Source organism: Lynx rufus, unplaced genomic scaffold (genome assembly GCF_022079265.1).
Source record: "Lynx rufus isolate CCGP_SWC_20201006 ecotype Redwood Valley unplaced genomic scaffold, mLynRuf1.p SCAF_7, whole genome shotgun sequence".
Classification (NCBI taxonomy): Eukaryota; Metazoa; Chordata; class Mammalia; order Carnivora; family Felidae; genus Lynx; species Lynx rufus.
Genome location: NW_025814889.1, coordinates 42177222 through 42193868, shown reverse-complemented (window position 1 = coordinate 42193868; position 16647 = coordinate 42177222). Strand labels below are relative to the sequence as shown.

The following is a 16647-nucleotide window of genomic DNA, read 5'->3' as shown; positions in this document are numbered from 1 at the left end:
TAATAGTATTCAAAGGGCTTATAATGATAAAAAATTATTTGCACTTTGCTTGTTTCCCTTTAGCTTTTTGGCACAACTTGACTGCATGATTGTCCTTTTAGTTTCTTTTTTCTTTTTATGTTTGTTTGTTTTTGAGACAGAGAGACAGAGCACGAGCAGGGAAGGGGCAGAGAGAGAGGGAGACACAGAATCCGAAGCAGGTGCCAGGCTCTGAGCTGTCAGCACAGAGCCTGACACGGGGCTCCAACCCACAAAGGGCGAAATCGTGATCTGAGCTGAAGTCGGACGCTCAACTGACTGAACCACCCTGGCGCCCCTATCCTTTTTGTTTCTACTGTATTTGTCCAAAACAAAGTACAGAAATATAAATATTCGTTTCAATAACAACAGTCCATGAGTTAATATTTCCCCTTAATTTTTGTAAATCCGTAGTAAATATTTCTCAATTTCCTTTGGTTGTTTCATGTCCCATACTGCAGAAAACATGAGTATGAAAGGGAACCTCAGTCTTTTGAATGACTTCCCTTTTCTGATTGACTCCACCTCCTGTTATGTAGCCTTTCTGGATTTGTATGTGTGTGTGTGCAGAAGTGAGATAATGTTTTAGAATTTTTAGCGGTCCTCTTCTTTAGCAGAACACTCCTAGGGAATAACACAAGAGGATTCAGAAAGCGTTCAAACTTTGGACTGGACAAACTCAGAATGGTGCTACATGGAAACTCTGGACCTACTGGTAACATTTCTTATTTATTCCCCATTTACCTTTTAATGTAGCATGAAATGATTCTGGCAGTCAATGGGTCTTACATAATAGTGGTTGGCATCAGTGAGGGATGGGAAACGGACATGAAGCTTCCATGGCAGTAACTTGTGTCTGCCATAGATTCAAAATTGAAGGTGGGAGATAAAGATTAGATTTGGCATCCATTTCGTCAAACCGCTGAGGTGAGACTCAGAAAGGGGCTGAAATGAACTGAACAGTATTGAGTCTGGAAACAATGGTTAGAAAAGATAGAACGCGCTGGAATGAATATTGATTGAAAGTTGATCACCTAGAGGAACTTTACAATAGCATCCCTGCGTGTTGAAATCTGCTTTCTGATTTCTATGAATGTGCTAAACTCATTTAGCACTTTTAATTTTTTTTCAGAGCTTTTTTATCGAAGGCTAGCATGCCACATGAAAGCCTGAGTCATAAGCTTACAGTTCAGTGACTTATCCCAAAGTGGGTGCTCCTGTGTGGTTACCAAAGCATTCGGACTTTTACGCAAGTGTTGGGTTAGAGTAAGACTAAGAAGTGAGAGTGATAAAAGCTTTAGAGTTTTACACTCTATACAATATTTTGGTTTTTCACAAAGAAACATGGTCACTTTATTCCATCAATGTTCAGCTACTCTTTAGCAGGCAGTATACCAGGTATTGGTGAAACGGCGCTGAACTTGATAGGTACAATCCATTCCCTCATGGAACTTTCCACCTAACCATCTGGATCAAGTGGGCTTGGAGACGGGGACCTCTGTAGTTGAATATTGTTTTGTGCCTGTGGAGGGAACTGCTCCCTGCTAAATTTCACAGATGCTGTTTTGATTTTCCAGGTCTTAAAGTCTGCTTTTGAAATTCTTCTCCATCCTCAACTTGCTTCTAATTCCTCACCTCTGGGTTGCCTACCAACATGAACAGTTTCAAAGCTATTTCATTGAGACTGTATGATTCTGGGTGTGAATGTGTCCATTCCGCCTTGCCATTTTGAAGGAAAGGTTCTTTGTCTTGGTTGGACTTTCCTTGTTAATCTCAAAATTCTCCAGAGTCTCTTTGGGAAGACAATACTGTTGTCCTTTTTTTTCCCCCCATAGACTTTAGAAGATGGTTTGTTCTCTTGAGTCCCTCCACTGTGGCTGTGGTCTCAGTTCTCAGTTCCTGCTTGATCACCAATTCTCTTGGTGAGTGCTTTGTCAAATTTACTTGCAGTCTTAGCCAGTTTGACAAAAATTATTGAAAAGCAAACAATTCTCCTGAAGGCTGAACAGCATCTAAAAAACACACTTCACGATTTCAAAGGATCAGATATTAAAAGTACAAAGTAAGATCCTAACCACGTGACATCAAAAAAGGAACAAAATATTAGCACACTTTCCCCCCCAATAAAACAAACTGTTACACGGGGGGGGGGGGCAGTGCATTTTGTTTAAAGATTTGAAATAATGTCTACTTAAAAAAAGAGGGAATAGGGTTTTTCTGGAGAAAAACCTCAGAATTATTGGGATGAAATGGAATTTTCGGAACACTTCAATAAATTCAAATGCCAAAGTTTACCTAAAAATGTACTGAGGGAGGTCAGATATATATGCGTGAGAGCACAGATTCTTAGGTTATTTAAAATAATCATAGGATGGGAGCTGAGACATTTGGGAGGGGTTGGGAGGGAGAAGGGATTATTTTATGGTAGGAGACAGTAGGAAAATATCTCCATCTCAATTTCCATTTAAGTAGAAAAGTTTTGATCAGATTGCGCGTAGTATTTTAAAAATTCATGGTGTTTTACATATATGTATACAATGGGTGTTAAATTCCTTATGACTGGTCTCTTCATCTTTGCCATCTTAGGAAATTGGAGAAACTTACATGGCTCATCCCTATACAATTCTGAAGTATGTTCTTTTAATAGTAAACCTTCCGTGGAGATTATGCAAGTTGACATTATAAAGAATATCAGAATTGTGTTACTTAGCTTTACTGGTTTTAGGTCATTACTTTATCTGAAACCTGTGATGCTGGTATGTGTATTCCCAAATAGCATTCTCCTATCGTACCGTGGATGAGGCCAGGCATGTTTCTCCAATTTGGCTTTGAAAAATGAATAGTAATCGAAAGAATACTAATTTTCAACTTGCTCTTTGGATCCTGACCAACTGCTGCCTTTATGCATTGTTGCAGGAGAAGCAGAGAAGGAGCTGAGGCTGGCGGACGGTGAAGACAGGTGCACTGGGAGAGTGGAGGTGAAAGTCCAGGAGGAATGGGGAACTGTGTGTAATAATGACTGGGGCATGGATGAGGTCTCCGTGATTTGTAGGCAGCTGGGTTGTCCCACTGCTATCAAAGCCACTGGATGGGCTAATTCCAGGCCAGGCTCTGGACGCATTTGGATGGATCATGTTTCTTGCCGAGGGAATGAGTCCGCTCTCTGGGACTGCAAACATGAAGGATGGGGAAAACATAACTGCACTCACCAACAGGATGCTGGTGTGACCTGCTCAGGTAAGACTTGGAAAAAGTCCAAGCCTCCGGTGCCTGGGTGGCTCAGTCAGTTAAGCAACCGACTCTAGGTTTCATCTCAGGTCATGATCTAGAGATTCATGAGTTTGAGCGCTGTGTTTGGCTCTGTGCTGACAGGGGAGCCTGCTTGGGATCCTCTCTCTCTCTCTCTCTCAATCTCTGCCCCTCCTCAGCTTGCACGCATGCACACACACTCTCTCTCTCAAAATAAATAAATAAACATTTTTAAAAAGTCAAAACCTTGACATGAAATGCTTTGTGGGAGGAACCAATATGTAGATGGGTTGAAAACGAAAAGGGGCCAGTTCGCTGTAAGTCCTCCAGTCCATGTATAAAACTACCCAATCCATTGCCAATAGACCAGAAAATGCATGACAAACCCCCTAAAAAAAAAAATCAAAAGATTCTGAATACTGCAATCGACAAGGAAGTGACCAGTTTTAATTTTATGGTCAGTAAACCTCCTATGAGTTTCTACTCCTTACATAAAAATATCATGATATCTAAGTTCATTCCTTGTCCCCTTTCTCAGTGACACGCTGCTTTCATGCATTCACCTTTTTGTCCATTAACTGCTAATCGACTTATTGGATCAAGAAATAAATATTCCTAGCGCTAATCCTGGAGGAAGGATGTTTTGCAAAGTACTATTGCTTTCTCCGGTGCACAGTGCTGTTCATTTCATTTACATGGTGGTTTTAATTTACAAAACATTTGGTAAATTTTATCTCAGTTGACCGTACAATAACTCAGAAAGTTATGGGTCAGACCTTTCTGCTGACAGATCCCAAGGTCATATTTATGACCCAATTCAGATTCCTGGGCTTCCCATTTCTCCTTGCTCATTTCACTGGCTTTTATCAACTCTCTCACCTCCTAGCCTCTTTCTTAGAGACCATCTCCTCCATGGGACTGGTTTTAAAAAGGACTAATCCCTATGCAGACATTGTGGTGTACGTGAGCAAGACAGGCTAGGATCTAGAAAAGTGAGGGACAAAATTCCAACTCAGACACTCGTTAATGTTATTTTGTTAAACCTTTCTGAGCTTCAGTTTCTGGAAACTCAGTGCTTAAAACATGTGGAGCTACTGGTATAGTAAGTGGTAAAAATTAACTTTAGTTTCTGCATAGCTCACTGTTTCTCATTACTTGACAACTCAGTTCTCTTTCTTTTCCTTCCTTCCTTCCTTCCTTCCTTCCTTCCTTCCTTCCTTCCTTCTCTTCTTCCCTCCCCCCCCCTCCTCCTCCTTGTCTGCTATCATTAATCATTATGGGGGAAGATTCGGAACAACAATAGTAACATCTACATCGAGCATCTACAGCAAAGTTAAAAATCATAATAAATTTTGCCAGGCTCTCACTATATTGCAATACAGAGCTGAGTGTTTAAGCTGAGACCCCAGTGCAGCTTTTAACTCTTGTTTTCAGTTTTTTATACTTAAGGATAGAACTAATCAAATTTGCTTTTGGAAGTTTACACAGCTAAAGCTCCAACTGGTGCACGCCTAGCCACTCAATGACTCCCTAGTTTCACAAGTTTTCAGAACCCGTATTTCTGAGATTTCCCCACCCTGACTAATGCTCAATCCTCAATGCTCTGCCTCTTGGGAGATTTTGCTATTATCACACGCACTGGGACAACAGAGTATAACAGTGAAGACAATAAACGCTGGTGTTAGACTGCTTTTTCTTTTCACATCCTGACTCTACTCTCTTCTGGGTGTGGGATCCTGTGACAATTAGGCAAATTGAGAATGTTCTAAGTAGGGATAATGGACAATTAGGATCCTTACATAGTGGGGGATTTTAATCTTTTAAAGACCAACTAACAACTAGGATTTTCATCTACACCTGCTTGCCAAAGACGATGTTTTACAGATTAAAATTTGCTTTCTGTTTTGTTTTGTTTCCTGTGACAATTAGGCAAATTGAGAATCTGTGAAGGAGGGGTAGTGGAAATAATATATAATGCCTAATGTTGTGAAGAAGTTAGCATATATGATACATCCGGGACACCACATGCTTATTTTAATTGCGAATTATTATTTTTCTTACTATAAATTGTCAGGATAAAAAAATCCTGCTAAGCAGAGGTCTTTGCCTGGTATTTAGAGCTTTTAAAAGTGGGTTACTTTCTCAAAAAAAAAAAAAAAAGCGGATCTAAACAGTTTGTTTAAGCACAGATTTTGTTTTTCGGATGTCCCCGAATTTCATCCCAAATCTCCTTTTCTTGGGTATTTTAGTTCTCACAGAAAAATCTAGGGAAGAGTGTATAGAGAGAATTTTCTTTATGAGAAAGCTGTTCTTTGCTAAAAATGGTACCAGATGCGTTGGGGAAGGGGGTAAAAAAGCTTTGATTCAAACAGGATATTGGTAGGAAATGAATTATTTTGATTTATTTTTCCTCAACTTTTATTAATTTGGTATACCAGAGGATGCTTTCGCAAACCGTTGTGTATGCTCATGCATTTTTATTTTTCACTTTTTCCTGTTTCTAATCTTCATGCTCTCAACTGTTGCTGATAAAGCAAGATTAAAATCAAGATTTCAAATGTTCAACAAATGACCAGCTTGCCATTTTTTGCTACTTTGTTGTATGGACCAATTTTATTGTTTCTAGTCTTTTAAATAGGTGTTTGGAGTCAAATTTGTCTATTTCTACATAAAAGAGTGTGTGTTCTGTCTTAATCCTGGAGGGAAACAAAACAAAACAGAAAGCAGATTTTAATCTGTAGAGCATCCTCCTTGGTAAGTAGGTATAGATGAAAATCCTAGTTGTCGGTTGATCTTTAAAAGATTAAAATTCCCCACTGTGTAAAGATGGGCAGCATGCAAAATGAGGCACTATTTTCAAAAACAGCATCAAATCTCAAGTATCCAGAGGAAGCTCATTTCCTCAAATCACTTCTGAACTCTGGTTCTTTTCTCTGCTCCAGATGGGTCCAATTTGGAGATGCGGCTGATGAATGGAGGCAACCAGTGTTCTGGAAGAATAGAGGTCAAGTTCCAAGGACAGTGGGGAACAGTGTGTGATGATAACTTCAACATAGATCATGCTTCTGTGGTTTGTAAACAACTTGAATGTGGAAGTGCTGTCAGTTTCTCTGGTTCAGCTAATTTTGGAGAAGGTTCGGGACCAATCTGGTTTGATGATCTCGTATGCAGTGGAAATGAGTCAGCTCTCTGGAACTGCAAACATGAAGGATGGGGAAAGCATAACTGTGATCACGCTGAGGATGTTGGAGTGATTTGCTTAGGTAAGGACTGATCCGGGTCTGTTCTGTTCTTCATGAGAGGACAAAAGAAAGGGGGTGAGAGTCTCAAAAGCTTGAACTCTTAAAACCATAATGAAGCCTGCTTCCTTGATCACTTTATTGCCTAATTTCTGGTTCCTGATCTGATACCTGTGGAGTTTTTACCGCAGCTGAAATGAGGCTCCCTGCGTTAGCGGGGAAGGATGAACAGTGAACCCGAGATCCAAGTCATGAAGCTAGAAGGAGGTGTTTAGAGAATAATCCAATCATCCTCCCTCTTCCCCTGTACCACCCCCCACCCCTGCCAAAAAAAAAAAAAAAAGAAGAAAAAGAATTAAGGGAAAAAAACCAGCTTAATTAGCAACTTGTGCTTTGTGGATGAGTTTTGAAAAGAAATCACACCCCTTATCGTCCTCTACCTGCAGAGGGTTTAGCCACATTAAAACCCACCCCTTCCCAAATATTAGTTCAAATTCACAGAATCAAATGATAAAAATTAATTTGGTTTCCTATTAAGACCTCCTTGATGCTAGTGCTACGGTACAAATAGGTTCTGTGTCTATCTGGAGACTTTCATGTTCCATGTTTACTCAGGGCAAAGGGACATTGGATTTGCGTGTACAGGAATGACACTCTCCTTTTGTCACTTGAGTTCTTATGTGGAGGCAGACCTAGTAGGTCTTGAACCCCAGAGAACATTTAGAAATATAATAGAGTGAAGATGTCCCTGTATTCACCAGATACCTCCCCCCTCCCGACCCCCCCCTTTTTTTTTTCAAATGAGGAAACTCAAATCAAACCAACTTTAAGGAAAGAGAATACTGACTCAGGAAACTGGGGAATCCACGAGGTACAGTTGGCTTCATGTATGGCTGGATCCAAACACTGAACCAATGCCATGGGGGTTTTGGTTTTTTCCTTCTTAAATTGGCTTTTTTGTTGTTGTTGAAAAACATGACCATCTATTGTTCGAACCATAAAAAATGGGACTCCTACAGAGAAGATAGATTTTGTTAGCTGAAGAAAGCGAAAGGGATATGGGAGAGAAAAAAACCACAATGGTACCTCCCATTACCATTTACCCACCAAAATCCTTCTAGGTCCTCGACCAGTACATTTCTTCTCAATGCTGAGGAATCATAATAAACAGCATTGTGGCAGCAAATGCTAAAACCACCAGAGGAAAAGGTGGTTTATTGTTTTATTGTAAGATACCACTCAGAATCACGTTCTGTTCTTTGAGGATATTGATTGGGGGGAAGGTGAAAGTAGTCATGATGAGGTCCCTTTTCTCTTTGCTCACTTTTGGACTGAGGAGCTGGTCCATCTATCAGGTCCATCTATCAATGGACACTTGGGCTGCTTCCATAATTTGGCTATTATAAATAATACTGCAATAAACATAGGGGTTCACGTGTCCTTTTGAATCAGAGTTTTTGTATTTTGGGGATAATACCTAGTAGTGCAATTACTGAATCATAGGGTAGTTCTTTTTGTTTTTTGAGGAACCTCCGTACTGTTTTCCACAGTGGACCAGTTTGCATTCCCACCAACGGTGCACAAGGGTCCCCTTTTCTCCACATCCTTGCCAACACTTGTTTCTTCTTGTCTTTGTGATACTGGCTATTCTGAAAAGTCCTGTCTTCTTGCCCAAGGCACTCCTTCTTCACATCCAGTGATTTTTAGTGGCATTATATCACTCTTTTCTGTCTCTATTTATATTTGCCCCTTATTCTTGTTTCTTTATCACTGATTTGTTTTGTGTCCCTCTTACAGATGGAGCGGATCTGAGCCTGAGACTGGTGGGAGGAGTCACTGCATGTTCAGGAAGATTAGAAGTGAGATTCCAAGGGGAATGGGGGACAGTGTGTGATGATGGCTGGGATAGCAGTGATGCTGCTGTGACATGTAAGCACCTGGGATGCCCAACTGCCATCACCGCCATTGGTCGAGTTAATGCCAGTGAAGGAAGTGGACACATTTGGCTTGACAGTGTTTCCTGCCACGGACACGAGTCTGCCCTCTGGCAGTGCAGACACCATGAATGGGGAAAGCATTATTGCAACCATAATGAAGACGCTGGTGTCACATGTTCCGGTAAGTTAAGAGAAAAAACAGAGAAGGAAGGACTTGTGTTCTTTAGGAGTAGGCATGCGGGGGAGACGTGAGCGATAGAAATGTCTGCCAATGTCCTTGTTGGGGATTCTTTCACAGTCGTGAGTAATCTTAAACATAGTCTTTATTTGGCTGGTTTGGAGGGTTGTCTGACTATTTTGTGCAGTAATTATTCAGGCTGCTCTTAGGGACCACATTTAAGATTCTAAATCTCCCTGGAGCTCCGAGACACAAAATGTTATGTCTTTTTCAAATATCTCTGACATGCTGCCATTGACAATTTTTTCTTTTTTTTTTTTTTCATTTATTTATTTATTTATTTATAGAACAAGCTGGGGAGAGGCAGAGAGGGGGACAGAAGATCCAAAGCAGGCTCTATGTTGACCTCAGAGTGTCCGATGCAGGGCTCGAACTCACAAACCGTGAGATCATGACTTGAGCCAAGGTCAGACCCTCAACTGACTGAGCCACCCAGGCGCCCCCCATTGACAATTTTTCTTAAACTTTGAACCTATAATCCTGTTTTTAACCAAAGTCATGGCCTCTACTGGCCATTAAAAAAGCCAGGGGATGGATAAGCCATAATTTCCAAATGCCTCAGTATCTGGGAAGGAGCAAGGTAAAGAATATATCCTTTGGGAGCTAACCCCCATGTGTATCTGTGGCCTAAGTGTGTGCTTCTTTTGCAGATGGAACAGATCTGGAGCTAAGACTTGTAGGTGGAGGCAGCCGCTGTGCTGGGACAGTGGAGGTGGAAATTCAGAAACTGGTAGGGAAAGTGTGTGACAGAAACTGGGGACTGAAAGAAGCTGATGTGGTTTGCCGGCAGCTGGGATGTGGATCTGCTCTCAAAACATCCTATCAGAGTTATTCCAAAACCAAGGCAACAACAACATGGCTGTTCTTAGGCAGCTGTAATGGAAATGAAACTTCTTTCTGGGACTGCAAGAATTGGCAATGGGGTGGACTTAGCTGTGATCACTACGAGGAAGCTAAAGTTACTTGCTCAGGTAAGACTTTCTAGCAACATGTGAAGAACGTGAATTCCAAGAGTGTAAATTTCCAGTAACAGCCTTGAAACTGATGAGAGACATCGGTCCCTAGGACTAGACATCACTCAAGCAACCAGAAAATATCTATCCCATTGTGCAAATTTCAGAGAAACTTGTCATTCATTTTGTACCTTGGTCGCAGGTTTGTTTTGTTTTATTTTTGTGTTTGCTTTTTGTCCATTTTAGCTTTTCAGTAATTTTTCTTTTTGTTTCTTTTTCTTTTTTTTGCTTCTGTTTTGATTTAAATTCTGATTAGTTAACATACAGTGTAATATTAGTTTCAAATGTACAAATCAGTGATTCAATACTCACAGGTATGCCTGGGTGGCTCAGTCAGTTAAGTGTCCAACTTTGGCTCAGGTCATGATCTCACAGTTCACGAGTTCAAGTTTGAGCCCCACGTTGGATTCTGTGCTGACAGCTCAGAGCCTGGAGCCTGCTTCTGACTCTGTGTCTCCCTCTCTCTCTGCCCCTCCCCCACTCATTCTCAGTCTCTGTCTCTCTCTCTCAAAAATAAATTAAAACATTAAAAAAAATACTTACATACAACACCTGGTGCTCATCACAAGTGCCCTCCTTAATACCCATCATCCATTTAACCCATCCCCCTGCCCACCTCCTCTCTGGTAACCATTCATTTGTTCTCTATAGTTAAGAGTCTGTTTCTTGGTTTTCCTCTCTCTCTCTCTCTCTCTCTCTTCTTTTCCTTTGTTTTTTGGTTAAGAAACAAAACAAAACAATTGAGTCATTTTTAAATCCGTAGAAATATGAAAAATTAAGAAGGATCAAAATTTTTAAGGTAGACCTTAAAAGTGTCTTTCATGGGAATGTCAACCAAATGATTTTTAAAAGTATGTGAAAAGTATGTGATTTTAAAAAGTAAAAGAAGGATTTTCTTCTTTCTGAATATTTTTGTGTGTTTCCCTGCAACCTCTTTTAAATGTTCCAAAATGAGCTGTGAGTTGGCCTGGCTTATGGATAATCTCTAGTATTTTATGCTAATCACATTTATACGAATGCTAACATTGTTGAAAAGTGGTGCCTTTTTAACAACTGTAAGGTAACATATTGCAGATATGGTAAAAGAAAGACTTCAGAGAAAGCAATGTAAGAGCAAAACCATTGAACACATGGAGATCAAGTCATACGGTGCTGTATGTCCATGAACCAATGGCTTTATTCCAGATACATCCTAACCTAGTTGTGCCCCTGGGTGCATTCCCTGATGTTACAAGGTAGAATTGTCTACTTCTACTTACATAGAAATTATCCTCTGACTGTAAAAAGACAATTTTTAAGATGCAAATTTGAGTATACATATCTGCTTTTCAATCATGCTTCTTTTCATTTTTAAAAAAGATTTCTGTAGGGTGCCTGGGCGGCTCAGTTGGTCAAGGGTACAACTTCAGGTCAGATCATGATCTCACAGTTCTTGAGTTCAAGATTCAGCCCCGCATTAGGCTCTGTGCTGACAGCTCAGAGCCTGAAGCCTGTTTCAGATTCTGTGTCTCCCTCTGTCTCTCTGCCCCTCCCCTGCTCAGACTCTGTCTCTCTGTCTCTCTCTCTCAAAAATAAACATTAAAAAAAATTTTTTTTTAATATATATTCACATGGTTTACACTTCAAAATTAAAGTGTAAGCTCTTCCCAAATGCTATCCCCAGCTGTCCAATTCTACTGTACACAAACAAGTCATGTGGTTGGGGTATTTATATATTCTTTAGGAGATATTTTATGTAAATACAAACAAATCCATGTATAAGTTTCACCCCATTTTGTTGTTCAAATGGTGGCATATTAGGTAAATTGTTCTGTGCCTTAGTATTCACTTCATAAAGTATTTTGACCACAATTTTGTATCAATATTTAGAGACTTTTCTGAAATTACTTCTCTATCCAAGACATTTCTCTTCTGATCATTTATTATTATATGATTTTATTTATGCTTTTAATTTCTTTTATTAGAGAAAGTGAGTGTGGTTTATTTAGCGTTTTTTTTTTAATGAACTAGCATTTAGATTTTTTTTAATTAATCCTATTTTTGTTTTCTAAGTCATTACAGGTTGCTTTTCTTTCTATAATTCCTTTCTGATTTCCTACTAACTTAACTTCTTGAGTTCAGGGCTTGACTAATGTTGATTTTTTCCTATTTATTAATATAAATATATATATATACACATGTTTCCATATATATTAATATATATGTATATCCACTTTCAGAATATATAACAGCTCTTTACAGATGTGACTCATTTTTTTTATGTTTATTTATTTCTGAGACAGAGACAGAGCACGAGTGGGGGAGGGGCAGAGGGAGAGGGAGACACAGAATCCGAAGCAGGCTCCAGGCACTGAGCTGTCAGCCCAGAACCCCACGTGGGACTCAAACCCATGAACCATGAGATCATGGCCTGAGCCAAAGTTGGACGCTTAACTGGCTGAGCCACCCAGGCACCCCTCCCCTTTTCTATGGTTGAACATCAGACTTGTCTGATGTTATTACCACAACTATTGCTTTATTTATTTTCAACCTTTATGAATCATTTTGTTCTAGGTGCATCACTTGTATTCATCATAGAATGATTTATTTTCCAAAAAAACTCTGATTGGATTACTTTTTAGAGATGGGAGATATATTTGACTTTAACTTTAGTCATATTATGCATTTTTATGTTGTCATATGATGTATACATAATATTTATTGTCATCATGCATTATGCTACAACTAACTATGAACTATATTTCTCTATATAACTTTTTGGGGGGACTTTGCCTGTGTTTGAGCATGTGTAAGCATACTCGTATGTCTGATTATTTTCTTCTATTTAATTTTTAAATTCTTTTATGTTTATTTTTGAGAGAGAGAGAGAGGGAGCAGGGGAGGGACAGAGAGAGAGGGAGACACAGAATCCGAAGCAGACTCCATCCAGGCTCTGAGATGTCAGCACAGAGCCCAACATGCGGTTCAAACTCATGAACCATGAGATCTTGTCCTGAGCCAAAACCAAGCATTGGACACTCCACCGACTGAGTCACCAGGCGCCCCTGATAATTTTCTTCTAAATATTTTCCTATAATTGTATTTTATATTAATTAGAATTAAGTTGGGCACCATCCAACTTGGCCGAAAGAAAGCCAAATAAGAGTGGCTAAAGAAAAGTTTACTTTTTTTTCATTAAAATAAGTCAAATAGGTGGCACCTGGGTGGCTCAGCTGGTCAAGCGTCCGACTTTGGCTCAGGTCATGACCTCGCAGTGTGTAAGTTCGAGCCCCGAGTCGGGCCCTGTGCTGACAGCTCAGAGCCTGGAGCCTGCTTTGGATTCTGTGTCTCCCTCTCTCTTTCTGCCCCTCCCCCGCTTTCTCAAAATAAACATTAAAAAATTTTTAAATAAGTCAAGTAGGTAAGCAGCTTAAGGCTGTTTGGGTGGTTCTGTGGTCACCAAGAAATAGCGAGAGTTGTTTTGCTGCAGTAATTACTAAACCTTATTGGTCAAGAAGAATGAGTTGCCCTGCAACTCACTGAGTTCCCTGGTAAGCGAATCTCATAGGTCAGGTTCTGCCCTCTGAAAAGTTGTCCTCTGTCCACTGTCCTTCCAGGGCCCAGGTGCTCTTCTCTGCAGTCTCTCCTACTGGAGCTCTCCACGGTCATTGCTGAGTGCGGTTTGAAGGCTGAACACCTTTCACAATCCGCTTTCTGCTGATATTGGCTCAGGGGCCCTTGGATTGCTTTATGGGTTATCGTTCACAGAGGTCAGCTGTCCTCAAAGTCAGCAAAACAACTCTCCCCAAACTTAGTATGCTTCTGGTCTGTTTTCTTTCATCTAATGCTACGTGAAATACCCACAGTCAAGGAATATATTTACAAACTTTGAACTATGCTGTGAGCAGCCCGTTCCCCTTGATTTATTGGCCACTGCCCTAAGGTCATTTGAAACCAGGGGTCTGGGAGGAAAAACAGGACTTAAATCTTATCTTTGCTGATAGGCTCATTGTCTATGTATGTGGAGAATCAATTCTATTTTCTGCTAAGCCTACAGTTTTATCACCACCTCAGTTTGGGGGACAGGATACTTAGGGTTTATTTGGGTTTTTTTTTTTCCCAATCTTGCAAGTTCCAAATGATAGGTCCGTCAATTAATTATGCATTAGTAGCTGCAATGAGAGCATGCCTCCTTCACAAAATTGGTATTTTTCTTTCTGTTTCTGCCTTGCTGTCTGGCTACGTCTAGTCTTGAGTTTATCTCTCCCATAAAATGCGGAAAAAGTGGCAAGGAGGATTTATGTCATGCCAACATTCTGATTTTGTTTTTTTTTTGTTTGTTTGTTTTTTTGTTTTTTGTTGTTCTCTGATTACGTTCTCTGAGTTTTCGGCTTCAGCAAGGATGTGGTTTTCTTTTCAAGGTGACATTTGTCCAAATATCTCCCCTAGGATAACAAGACATTAGCTTTCCAGCCTATAACATCTGGGTTATTATATATTTTGTCCATCGATTCCATTCAACTGCATCCAAAATTTACCTCACTTACGGTAACATATTCTGAATTAGTTAAGGTTCTATGCAACTGCATGTGATAAAAATCCTGAGTAGCATAAATTTGCAGCGTGAAGTGGACCTCTTTGTTTCCAGGACTTTCTTTCTTTCTTTCTTTCTTTCTTTCTTTCTTTCTTTCTTTCTCTTTCTTTCTTCTTTCTTTCTTTCTTCTTTTTTTTCTTTCTTTCTTTCTTTCTCTTTCTTCTTTCTTTCTTTCTTTCTCTTTCTTCCTTCTTTCTTTCTTCTTTTTTCTTTCTCTTTCTTTCTCTTTCTTTCTTCTTTCTTCTTTTTTCTTTCTTTCTCTTTCTTTCTTTCTTCTTTCTTTCTCTTTCTTTCTTTTTTCTTTCTTTCTCTTTCTTCCTTCTTTCTTTCTTCTTTTTTCTTTCTCTTTCTTTCTCTTTCTTTCTTTCTTTCTCTTTCTTTCTTCTTTTTTCTTTCTTTCTCTTTCTTTCTTTCTTCTTTCTTTCTTTCTTTCTTCTTTCTTTCTTTCTTCTTTCTTTCTTTCTTTCTTTCTTCCTTTCTTTTTGCTCGGTGCCAGGTGTGTTCACTGCTCTCTTTTGTAAATTCTTTTGTCATAATCATGTAGCTTTTGCAACCTCTTCTACTGGCTTGGGGGCATAGGTCTTTAGCTCTCTTCTGGTTTTGCTAGAAACAGAATTTGTAATTTTGTGTCTTGATTTCTTGATTCTTCCAGAAGATTTCCAGGGGGAACATCATGGAAACACTATGTCTCTGCCTGCCAAGTTCAAACTACAAATTCCATTATCTGTTTACATGCTTAAGAGTTCTTAGTTTTGTAGAGCACAGGGCTTTAGGGCTGAAAAGGGCCAAAGAACTCAACAGGGTAGGAAGACTAGATAGATAAAGCAACAATTTATCTCTGATGCACAGTTTAGCAAAGCAGTCACAAACAGGTCTAGGAAATTTTGCTACAAAACTACTTTGAATCCTAAACATTTTGTCTGCGACAGCGGTTTGTGTGCTATAGGAGAAATAGTTTTGATACTAGAGTGATTTAAACTTCTTCAGAGTCTGGAAAGGAATAAATGATAAAAATGTATTAATGCTTCTTAAAATCATATTGTGCATTTACCTATTATTACACAAAAGGAAGTATTTCTAACAAATTCTTTCTGATATTTGTTCTACATGTTTTCATTTGAATACAGATTCAGTTACTTATGCCAGGGGAAAGTTTAAATTATTGATCAAAGGAGCTAAATTCAGGCACAAAAATCCAATTAACGGCTTTTATGTTAAAATGCAATCACAGGTTCAGCAGATAAGAAATCTCTTAAAGGAGTAAACCTTGAATATTCTAACCTTGTATGCAGATAAATAATATAAGGAAGCCAACTCATGGTGTAGATCAATGTGTTACTATCAGATTTATGGGGGAAAAAAGCTAGAATGGAATCTCCAAGTCATTTCAGCATGGGAGAATTTCCCTTTGTCCAGAATTCAAAATTTTAGGAAAAAGGAAAAGAGGATATTTAAAGAAGGGACTTGCTTAGCAAGTTTTCGCCATGAAAGAGAAAATTGTTTCGTTTCGTTTCATGTTTTGGTTTGTTTTTGCATTCGTTGTTATTTTATTTTGTTCGAGATGGATCCAGGTGAGAGAGCAAGAGGTTATAAGAAAGCTGAATTTGGGGCGCCTGGGTGGCGCAGTCGGTTGAGCGTCCGACTTCAGCCAGGTCACGATCTCGCGGTCTGTGAGTTCAAGCCCCGCGTCAGGCTCTGGGCTGATGGCTCAGAGCCTGGAGCCTGTTTCCGATTCTGTGTCTCCCTCTCTCTCTGCCCCTCCCCCGTTCATGCTCTGTCTCTCTCTGTCCCAAAAATAAATAAACGTTGAAAAAAAAAAAAAAAAGCTGAATTTGGCTCAATCTAGGAAACTGATTTTATTTAAAGGTTTAGGTCTGTCCAAAAGTGGGATGGGATCAGATGAATACCAGCTAATGATACCTTAGAGGAATTTCACACTCAGGTAATGATTTAACAAGAGGAAATTAAGGACTCAGCTCCAGAGTCTCTCATTATTTGTGGCGTAGAACCACTATTTGCTTTATACTTGGGAACTGTGTTTAGAAAGCAACATGTTCTTCCACTCACATTAGGATAGAAACTCGCCTTGTACAGATTTAATGGATAAGTGGTGAAATTTTAACATGTTGGGGTGTTTTATACTGCCACAATACAGAATATAGTCAGATCTGAAACATTTTAGGAAATTGGCAAGTGCTGTTAGGATATCTGTGTCACACTGAGAGTGATGTCAACGGGTCACAAGAATTAGTGATCTTTGACAGCAGGCATTTCTAAAAGAAGTATGCTCTTTAGAAGGTCCAATTTCAAATACACTTCCTTTCTTTAAGGGGCGCCTGGGTGGCGCAGTCGGTTAAGCGTCCGACTTCAGCCAGGTCAC

At 39.6% G+C, this 16647-nt stretch overlaps 1 protein-coding gene across 1 annotated transcript in view; it reads left to right on the top strand.

Moving 5' to 3' along the window:
• The first annotated feature begins 573 nt into the window (after window positions 1–573).
• CD163 (CD163 molecule) overlaps window positions 574–16647 on the top strand; it is a 29833-nt gene continuing 13759 nt past the window's right edge. The window contains 6 exon segments of the mRNA XM_047065213.1: window positions 574–733; window positions 1854–1940; window positions 2935–3255; window positions 6210–6530; window positions 8304–8624; window positions 9332–9652. Coding sequence (XP_046921169.1) covers window positions 703–733; window positions 1854–1940; window positions 2935–3255; window positions 6210–6530; window positions 8304–8624; window positions 9332–9652 — 1402 coding nt within the window. The 5' untranslated portion in view covers window positions 574–702.